The sequence below is a fragment of the Crocuta crocuta genome, unplaced genomic scaffold, assembly GCF_008692635.1.
Source record: "Crocuta crocuta isolate KB4526 unplaced genomic scaffold, BGI_CrCroc_1.0 scaffold26, whole genome shotgun sequence".
Classification (NCBI taxonomy): domain Eukaryota; kingdom Metazoa; phylum Chordata; class Mammalia; order Carnivora; family Hyaenidae; genus Crocuta; species Crocuta crocuta.
Window position 1 is genome coordinate 3,754,492 of NW_027532249.1, and position 10,615 is coordinate 3,765,106.

The 10,615-nt window shown below is 44.9% G+C and overlaps 1 protein-coding gene across 2 annotated transcripts in view; it reads left to right on the forward strand.

The window, feature by feature from the left end:
* Nucleotides 1-8,473, forward strand: part of PPP4R1 (protein phosphatase 4 regulatory subunit 1) — a 40,862-nt gene extending 32,389 nt beyond the window's left edge. For both annotated transcript variants that reach the window (XM_077778104.1, XM_077778105.1), the window contains 7 exons: nt 111-296; nt 2,140-2,301; nt 2,709-2,809; nt 5,530-5,650; nt 5,750-5,884; nt 6,352-6,493; nt 7,442-8,473. In XM_077778104.1, coding sequence (XP_077634230.1) covers nt 111-296; nt 2,140-2,301; nt 2,709-2,809; nt 5,530-5,650; nt 5,750-5,884; nt 6,352-6,493; nt 7,442-7,605 — 1,011 coding nt within the window. In that variant the 3' untranslated portion in view covers nt 7,606-8,473. The remainder of the gene's footprint in view (nt 1-110; nt 297-2,139; nt 2,302-2,708; nt 2,810-5,529; nt 5,651-5,749; nt 5,885-6,351; nt 6,494-7,441) is intronic.
* Nucleotides 8,474-10,615: the final 2,142 nt, after the last annotated feature.

Here is a 10,615-nt window from a genome sequence, read left to right on the forward strand (position 1 = left end):
GCTCTTTCTCTCAAATAAAAAAATAAAAATTAATATATTTAAAAATACGTTTACCTGATTTTTGCTTACACTGCTAAAATGAATCACTGTCGTGTCTCTCTTCTCATTAGGATGTTGTGCCTCAGGCTCTGTTAGATCAGTATTTATCTATGACGGACCCCTCTCGTGCCCAGACGGTCGACACTGAGATTGCTAAGCACTGTGCATACAGCCTTCCCGGTGTGGCCCTGACGCTCGGCAGGCAGAACTGGCACTGCCTGAGGGAGACCTATGAGACACTGGCGTCAGACATGCAGGTGAGCAGGGCAGCTGAGGAATGAGCACCGTGTGCGTGGATGGAAGGCATGGTGATTTTCCCTGCAAAACCTTCAAACCTGAATTCCTGTTCACGTTCCAGCAAATACTTGGTATTGCAGGAAATGATGTGCAGAAGAGCTTAAAAGTAATACCAGAGAGGTTTCATTTTGTATGGGCCAAGTGCCAGTTTGGAAATCCTCACATTTGACACTCCTAAGTTCCTAACTTACAAACGTGTTACTGTCTGAAGTGTATGTGTAGATTAATTCTGGACATAGTGTTATAAATGGGTTCTTCGATTTTTTTTTTTTTTTTAAACCTTAATAGAGCTTAACACATAGTAATGTTAGCACTTCCGAGCGCTGGCCCTGGGTCAGCAGGTTGTGCAGGAATAAAGGTGAGAGAAGTTCTGTGTGTGGTGCACGTGTGTGGGTGCACATGTGCACACTTTGTCCAGACCCACCACCACCACCCTTCTTTCTGAAAGAAAACAAAATATGAAATGTTGACCTGGGTGATCTTGTCTGGATACCTGTGAATTTTTTGTGGCTCTCTTCCCAGAGTTTGTCGATGTGACTTCCCCTGCCATTAGGTCTGGTTTCTATGGTATACCAAAATTTTGTCCCTCTTCCACAAAATCTGTTCCTTCAGTGAAATTTAATCTCTCGGTTATTAAGAAAGCAGTCTGGTTAGACTAATTTATGCTGACATATGAATAATTTTCCCTTAAATGTGTTAGTGGTTATTGCATTTTTCAAGGAATCGTGCTGTTGATTAAGCAAGGTAGGAGTTGACAGTAATCTTGAGAGAACATGGTTTAAGATCCTCCACTGACCAATGAGGTTGAGAAGCCAGGGTCCGGGTGAAGTGAATTTACCTCGTATTCACACGCTTCTTCACTAGTAGAACTGGGCAGGGGACCACAGAGGCCCAGCGTCCAGAGTGCTGCGTCCTCCACATCGGTGGTTTTCCGTCTTCAGTCCGCAGACCTTTCAGGGTTCCTGTGGCACGTGCACGTCAGGGCCCCCGGTGACTAGAAGGCCCTGGATGGTAGGGCTTCATGCCTCCTCCGTCCCCTCCGCTCGATCGGAACACCTCTGCCTTCACCTGCTTGATGTGTTGAATGTGGGTACAAAATTTTATTTCAAGAACGGGGTGTTTGGGGATAAAACCCTTGCTGTAAACAGCTTCTCCACAAGTAGAGTGTTTTAAGCCAAGTAACAAAGTAAAACTTTTAAAATTAAGACCCCATGAAGAAAAACATGTTTTTAATGTAAATTTTCCTACATCTTCCCATTTCTACATTTCCTTAGTTGTCAGTTCCTTAAAAGCCAGTTTGATTATTGTTTTTTAATCCAAGATCGGCTGTACAGGAATCAGAAGGGGAACAGTCAGGCGAGGATGATGGATGTGGGACACATCCATGAGTCGGACATCATTCAGAGAACTACAGAGATTATGCCAGTGGTGCTTTCCAATCCTTTTTCCCTTCGTAAATGAAATGGAGAGAATACGTACTGTGCAGGGCTTTGAAATTTTCTCAGCCAGTTTTTTTTTTTTCCTAACATGTTTGTATTTTTTTTTCTTAAATAGTTTATTATCAAGTTGGTTTCCATATAACACCCAGTGCTCATCCCAACAAGTGCCCTCCCCCATGCCCATCATCTCAGCCAGTTTTTGATGCATAGTAGACATTTAAAACTGAGGATCTGTTCTTGCCATTACTTCTATTCTTTTAGTTAGAGATTGGTGATGTTCCGATGTAAGTTAGCCTTCATGTACTGAGAGTAAAATCAGTACTGTGTGCTTCGCTTATGAACTTGGTCATCTCTGTCTCTGCAGTGGAAGGTTCGAAGGACATTAGCCTTCTCTATCCACGAGCTGGCGGTTATTCTTGGAGATCAACTGACGGCGGCAGATCTGGTTCCGATCTTCAATGGATTTTTAAAAGACCTCGACGAAGTCAGGATAGGTGTCCTTAAACATTTGCATGATTTTCTGAAGGTAACTTTTGAATTATTCTGCATAAAAACACACTAAAGTTCCACTGTGGTCTGAAATTTTTGATTTTCTATTCCCACCAAGATTAAGTCTCTGTATGTTCATGAGTCAGAAAATGTAGCCATGGTTTGATAGATGTAATGACTTAAAAAAAGAAATAGTCCCATTCTCTTCACTTTTGCTGGTGGTCTTTCAATTTTTAATTTTAGAATGTCCACAGCAAATCTCATTCTAAACAGTGTTACATCATGATTACAAACACTTGTACTTTTTTTCCCCAAAATTTTGAATTAAAAATACTTACAATTCAGAAGAATTAACTACATTGTTTATATCATTTTCAAGCAGTGTGGTAAAAGTAATAATGCCTATATATTGTCTTCATGCATATTTTTATTTTGTCCCTTCAGCTTCTTCATATTGACAAAAGAAGAGAATATCTTTATCAACTTCAGGAGTTTTTGGTGACAGACAATAGTAGAAATTGGCGCTTTCGAGCTGAACTGGCTGAGTAAGTTCTAACAATTCACTGGACTATATTTTGGAAGGATATTTACTTCGTGTTTACCTTTTCTAGATTTGTTTGAGTAGATACAAATTTCTGTCTGGAATTCTATTCCTTTTAACATTTCTGGAAATACAAGGTTTGCCAACAGTGAAATTTCTTAGCCTTTTTTTTTTTAAAGCTTGTTTTTCCTTTTTTATTCCTCATTATTGTGATAAAATACACATAACCAAATTTACCATTGGTGAAATGTAGTAGATTCAGTGTTGTGCAAACATTACCACTGTCTGGTTCTGAAACATTCCATCCTCCCAAAAGGAACACCATGCCCTTTCCTAGTCACTCCTCATCCCTCTCTGCGTTTGACTTCTAGCAACTGTTAATCTGTTATGTGTGGCTTTGCCTGTTCTGGACATTTCCTATAAGTGGAGTTTTATTACATGTGGTCTTTTGTGTCTGATTTCTCCACTTAGCATAGTGTTTTCAAGATTCATTCGTGTTGTAACATGTCAGAATGTTGTTGCTTTTTATGACTGAGTAATACTGCATTGTGTACCAGTTTTTAAAATCCATTCATCCATTGATGAACGTTTGGGTTGTTTCTACTTTTTTGGCTGATGTGACTGGTACTGCTGTGAACATTCGTATACAAGTTTTTCTGTGAATACCTATCTTCACTTATTTTGTGGTGGATTTGGTGGGTTATTTGATAATTCTATTTAATTTGTTGGGGAGCCACCAAACTGCCACAACAGTTGTACCATTTTACATTCCCACGAGCAATGTACAGGGTTTAGTTTTACCACATCCTCCCCAGCACTTGGTATTTGCCTTTTTTAAAGAGATTATAGCCATGATTATAGCGGGTGTGAAGCAGTGTTTCATGGTGATCTTGATTTGCATTTCCTTAAGGACTAGTGGTATTTAACACCTTTTCTGTGCTTGTTGACCATTTGTATATAATCTAAAGAAATATCTATTCAAGTCCATTGCCCATTTTTTAATTGGGTTGATCTTAGGTTGGATTAAGTTGTAGGAGTTTTTTCTATATTCCGGATTCCAGACCTCACTTGAATTTTTAAAAGCTATCTTTGCTGGGTATAGAATCAGGACTGCCAGTTTGGGTTGTTGCTTGTTGTTTTCTTCATACCTTAAAGGGATCACTCCACTGAGTTCTGGCTTGCCAGGTTCTGACAAAATAGACATAGCTCTTCTGCCATTGGTGTGGAGGGTCGGGTCCATCTGCTCAGGAGCAAGATGGGTTTGGGCTTTGTTGTCTGTGTGATTGCCTTCAGTGCATGATACGCTTTGATTCTTCTTGCCAGGGCCTGCCAGTGCCTTCTGCTGAGTGAGGGTGGGAGCTGGAATGCCAGGGGGCCTTTTCATGTGTTAGCATTCCACCCTCAGCTCTCACGCGCCCCTGCGAAATGGGTGGGTCTCTTCCCTTCCCCTAGCTGTAGGCTGCTGAGAGGATGTGGTTGGCTCGTGCTGGGAAAGGGGAGAATCCCAGTTATTTGGGAAGGTCCTGTGTGCCTGGGGTTTCTCAGAATTCTGCTCCTCTCCCCGTGACATCCAGTTTCTGCCTTGTATATGTGGTCAGAGGCTCCTGCCCTTCCTCAGCAGGAGACTTGTGCCTGTTATCAGTGCAGGGTCTTAGCTCAGAAGGTTCGCTGCCCCTCTCCCTGGGATAGAGTTTGTTCTCCTCTGCCTCCAGCTGCAGTGGTTGCCTGCACCCAGGCATGGACAGGCTCTGCCGCCCTTCTGCCCTCTGTCAGCCCCTTAAGGCTCAGGCTTGGTGAAGAGAAGGGCCCAGGAGGAGAGTGCGTGGGGCTTGATGCCTGTCCCCCAACATGTGTCGGTTATTTCATGCCTGCTAAGGGGCCTCTCTCCAGTTTGCTTTTCTGATGCCCAACTGTCTCATGTGGTGTGTACCCAGGGGAGGCCAGCAAGGAACATCGCAGTGTCAGAAAATAAGAGTTGATAGTGTGCCTCTGTCTCTGAGGATTTATGTTTGTGTGTATACACAGGTACATTGGTCATTGCTACATTGTGTATATTCATGTCTCTACCTTATTCCCTGCCAACTACAAATGTAAATAATCTTAAACATAAAATCTGAAAGGCAAAAAGTCTCATTCATATCTGAGATATTTTTTTCAAGGGCATTGTTGCATCCACTCAAAGTAGCCAAATGGACACACTCGGTCTTCAGGTCTCACGAGACATAATAGGAACACTCGCCAGAGGACCTCTTCATGTCTGTTATCCCTCATAAGCCTGCCATTCCCTTCGAGGCTGCTCAGAGCCCTGACAGGTCCACACCAGGCTGCTTAATGCTGTTAGAACTTCTTATTTAGGAAACTGGTTTGTAGATGGAAGTGTCTCAGCATCTGAACACTTACTGTGGAAAGAATATGTTCCATGCCCCAGTTAAACATACTAGGAAACTATGCTTCGTGTCAATCCCTACTTTCACAGAATTCAACATTTGTTTTCCTTACATTCTGAAGGCAGGAGCTACTTTTTGAACTTACATAGGGTTTAAATGCATTTCCAGATACCCAGGGACTGGAGATAGGTCTGTGCGTGAGAGACGACGCTGATCGCTAGTGTTTGCATGCACTTGTCTTACAGATAGTGTAGTACACATTATTCACATGACTAACCTGTTTTCATTTGTTTACTTTAAAATTTTAATTATAATTTTTTTATATTCATTTTTATAGACAGCTGATTTTACTTCTAGAATTATATAGTCCCAGAGATGTTTATGACTATTTACGTCCCATTGCTCTGAATCTGTGTGCAGATAAAGTTTCTTCTGTTCGTTGGATTTCCTACAAGTTGGTATGTGTTAAAATTTTTACAATTTTAGAACAGCTAACTATTTAATAAGATCTTAGAACAGAAGATATATTCCTCACTTGTCTGTGTTCACCCTCCTAGGTTAGTGAGATGGTAAAGAAGCTGCACATGGCCACGCCACCCACATTTGGAGTGGACCTTATCAATGAGCTGGTGGAAAACTTTGGTAGATGTCCCAAGTGGTCTGGTCGGCAAGCCTTTGTCTTTGTCTGCCAGGTAAGTGAAGACTTACCCATTTATATACCTCTTTCTATCTAAAAGTATCTTTCTTCGTTCACTCTTTGCCTCTCAACACCCTCTTTCTTATGCTTAAGGAACAAACAGTTTTGCCAGGGGGCTTTTCATAGGATCGATCACCTGTTCTCTGGAGTTGGGTGTCTGCCTTGCCCATCCCATAGCCATCCACTAGAGGGTGCTTGGGGTCCATGGCCCATGGTACATGTGTGCAAGTGAATGTGACTGCACGCTCCAGGTCTCTAGGGAGCCGTTTAAAAACAGCATGTCTGCAGGGACTTAAAATTATGTCATTTTTGTTTTGGGTTCCCAGGTGCCTGGAATATTGGTTTAAAACGAAGTAACTAAAATCTGTAACACTTAAATTGTCACTAAAAGATGACGCTAGCTGGTATTCTGGTTTGATAGACCAACTCGACAAATCTAAAGCAGCTGTTTCTCTTCCCCAGACTGTCATTGAGGATGATTGCCTTCCCATGGACCAGTTCGCTGTGCATCTGATGCCACATTTGCTAACCTTGGCAAATGATAGGGTTCCAAACGTTCGAGTGCTGCTTGCAAAGACATTGAGACAAACCCTACTAGAGAAAGGTGGGTGGGTAGGTGACCGCATTAGGAAAACCGGATGTGGCGGGGAGGCAGTTTGTAGGCTACATGGGTAGGTGAGCCGCTGAGCAGGAGTACTGTACGTTGATGGACCTAATCTGATAGAAGAATAGATTTGTAAGTTGTTAATGGAGGCTCTTCCTGAGAGAGGACATAGATTAGAGGATAGGGACTTTTTTGCCTTTCTGCTCTAGTTGCATTTATTTTGTAATTGCAAACTTAGTCTTTTGAAAAATTGGATAGTCACTTAAGATCATATAAAAAATGACTGCCTTTGGTCGGCCCCACCTGATATCAGTTACTGTTGTTTGGGGCCAGAAGGCGTGTTTGTCTTTTCCCTCCTCTTCATCCATTAGACAAAAGACAAAAGCCCTCTAGTGTTTGCTTTGCTGCAAATCCTAATCTGCTCAAGATTTCGCTTGTTTTATTTATTTTAATCCCCTTAAAATACCTGATAAATATCACTTAAATGCATGAACTCAGGAATGAGGCACAGAAAGAGGTTTGTAAAAGATTTATAAGAATATGAGTAAATGAATGCTGTTTCTTTTTTCTCCTTTAGAATCCAGTTTAATTGTTTTAGGAGCAATTATAAGGAAATGGCTCGAGAAGACTGGCTTTCAGTCTCTGTGTGATTGGTGTTTTTACTAAGGAATTAATAGCTGTCACAGGTGTAATAAGTTTTAATATATCAGCTTAGCGCAGTGAAGCCATTACTCTGTTCTGAAAACAATCAAGATAAACCTTCTAATTCTCTCACGTTTGGGGAGGTTTTTTTTGTATCACAGAAATCAGTTTGGGTTACTGTTTAAAATTCAGTGTGGCTTGTGTTTATACTTGGAGAAGTTAGGGTTATGATGATGAACTTGGTACACTTGATAAAACTGAAATGTTCATTAAAACTGACTTGTAATCGGCCCTTTGCGTTTCCAGAATATTTCTTAACCTCCGCCAGCTGTCATCAGGAAGCCGTAGAACAAACCATCATGGCTCTTCAGATGGATCGTGACAGTGACGTCAAGTATTTCGCAAGCATCCACCCCGCCAGCACCAAAATCTCCGAAGACGCCATGAGCACCGCTTCCTCAACCTACTAGAAAGCTTGAACCTCGTCGTCGTCCTGCTTCCTAGGGAGCCACGGGCTGGCAAGCGCTCCGCACATGTGTGATCTGGGACAGCCTTTGGGAGGAGGAGGGACCTTCCTCGCTTGCAGACTTAATTGCAGGTGCAAGTTGCCTACACTGATACCAGGGATTTTAAGAGTCAAGAGAAAGTACAGTAAACACTATTATCTTATCTTGACTTTAAGGGAAAATAATTTCTCAGAGGATTATAATTGTCACCGAAGCCTTAAATCCTTCCGTCTTCCTGACTGAATGAAACTTGAATTGGCAGAGCATTTTCCTTATGGAAGGGATGCGATTCCCAGAGACCTGCATTGCTTTCTCCTGGTTTTATTTAAATAGGTGGAATGGCAGCCAGAAGGCGGCTGTGAGCCAGGATGCGAGAGAGACCTTCAGTATTAGCCCCGTCTCCACGCAGGCACGGACCTGTCGGCTCTGTGGCCCTCTGCCCAGTCCGCCCTAAGTGTGAATAGTTTTTGACGTGTGTAAATGGGAAAGGAGATTTTGGGGGGTTTCTCCTAAGGGCTTGATGCTAACACTAAAGTAGAATCTGATTTTAACTCTTAAATGCAGCATATTGCTGTGTACATTACAGAACGTTGGCCGAGTATCTATGTCCTGAGTTTCTTCATGCTGGTCATGACCCGAAGGAGTTTATTGGCACGTGTGCTGTATGTCAGGTGTTTTTACCTTGATCACGACCGGCTGTGAGGTGCGGCTTTCCTTCACGCGCTGCACACACCTATGACCACTCTGGGGAGTGCTGCCGTCTTTAATCATGCTGTTTAACCTGTTGTGGCACAAGTTCTCTTGTCCAAATAAAATTTATTAATGAGATCTATTTAGAGAGAGATATACACTTCTGATTGTTTTCTAGGTGTCTGCAAATAAATGCAATTTGTGACCTGTAGCACTGATTTAGTACAAAGTGGGGAAACTAGATTAAAATACTTCTTTTCAGTAGCTTAGTAATTTCTTTGCCGTCGCACCTGCCACCCGGGGCTAGGCCTTGCTCTCGGTGGCCGGCGGGGTGTCCCTGGGCCTCTGCCTGCAGCTCCCGGACGCCGAGCGTGCACCGGGTGCTTAGTGCTGCAGCTCTGTTTCCAGAACATTCAGAGCCTCTGTCGTTTCTGCGAAACGGGGTAGTGACACACGCTTGTCCAAATGAGACAGCATGGAAGTGTCTGTCACCCTGAGGAGCCCAGGCTGTGAAAGACCCTCGGCCCGAGTGCCCGTGGGGCACGCGTGAGCTTCGGTCTCGGCGATTCAGCTGCTAGGGACTCCTCAGGGTGGCCGTAGCAGGACAGGCCCCCTTGGACCTTGGCGCGTGGATCCGGGAGTGTGGAGGCCACTTTCCGTGCAGACCGTTTGGAGAAGCCTCGTCTCTTACTCTTGCATTATGGCCCCAGGAGTGTAAGTGTGAGCGAGTTCCACTAGGACGGAGGAGGCAGGAAGTTCACGGGCAGCGTGTGACACGGGTGGGTGCCGAGGGCGGGGCTGGGGAGCACAGGAGGGTGATGAGGTGGGTGGGGCCTGGAGGGCGACCAGAGCAGAGATTGGAGGAGGGTGTGGCCTTGTAGCCAGATCTCTGGGCTGCATGTTCTCTGACACTGTTTTGATAATACACTTTGCCTCCCAGAATTTCAGGTGTATGAACTACAACTGAAATCGTACAACTGTAAACGGACTACTACAGTTAAACACTAACAGCAGCGTTTTCTTTTAAGCAGTGGCAATAACAGTATGTTTTGGGACAAAGAACTTGAACCTAGGGTAAGCTGAGAAATGCACCTGCCAATTCCTCCTCTCGAGCCTTCCTGCTGCCACCGGTCCCACGCCGAGGGTCCCCAGGTGCCCCGGGGGCCACGTGGGATTCCACTTATGCCCACGGCAGCACGTACGAAAGCCGCCTGCCCTGTTGAGCGGCGACTACAGTGAAAGCAACCCCAGTGTGGATGGATAATCGTGAATTCAAAATCCGGACAAAGATGCAGGTGTCACCTCCTAGATTCTCAACTGCACTTAGCGCCTGCAGCGGGCTGGCTGGGGTGTGGCTGGTCCTGCTTCAGGGTGCGACGGGAAGCGGCGGCTGGGTCCGGAGGATGGCAGGGCGCCCTCTCGGTCAACAGGGTCTCCTAAGGGAGAAGGGTGGGCTTGCAAAGGCAGCACAGAACCAAGCGAATGAGGAAAGTTGGTGAAATCAGCAGTTCTTTGAAATCCTCTAGGAGGCAAAATCTACAAGCCAGTTAATACTCAGATTAATTTCGTAATAGAAAAATGAATAAAATAGTAATCGTGTCCTCCTAGGTATTTAATATGGGGTGGCCAATCTTAGAAGATATCCTGTGATCCTAGGACCTTTGAGGGAGGTCGACAAGGTGAAGGGGAAAACTGTATTTTTCAAAAACTAGAGCTCATTACTCAGCGGGTACAGTTGGTCATTGCCAGGTGCTTCTCCTGCCCTCCGCTCTCCCCTCCCCCGCCAGGCAGAGCCTGCCTCCTCAAGCCTGCCTGGCTCCGTGTCACGGTGCCAGACACGATGTTGGCTGCTCCGCCCCTTGTCTGCGAGAAGCCTGTTGGCGATGCTTTCTGAGTTTTCAGGGCATCCCTTCACCCAGCCCCCGGGTCACCAGACCTATTTGCGTAGCGGGATGGTTTCGGGGCCACTTCTTGGCTGCGATCTTTGTCCTTGCGTCTTGGAAGTATTTCTGTGCTGCCAGGCCACTGGTTTCTCAGGACCCCTCTAGCTGAGCTGGCAAGTGCGGAGTTCCTGAGATAGCTTACCGCGTGCGTGTCCCCCGAGCTGCCCGCATCCTGTCGGGAAACATCCGTCCAGACGATTCTTAGTTTGCCGGGCAGGCAGTCGGGTGCACAGGGTGTTACCGATCCTTCCCACACCTGTTGGGTCCGGGCCCCCCCTTACATTGGGTGAGTCTGTTTTCCTGGCCTACCGGCAGCAGAATACACTCAAGGAAGCAAGTCG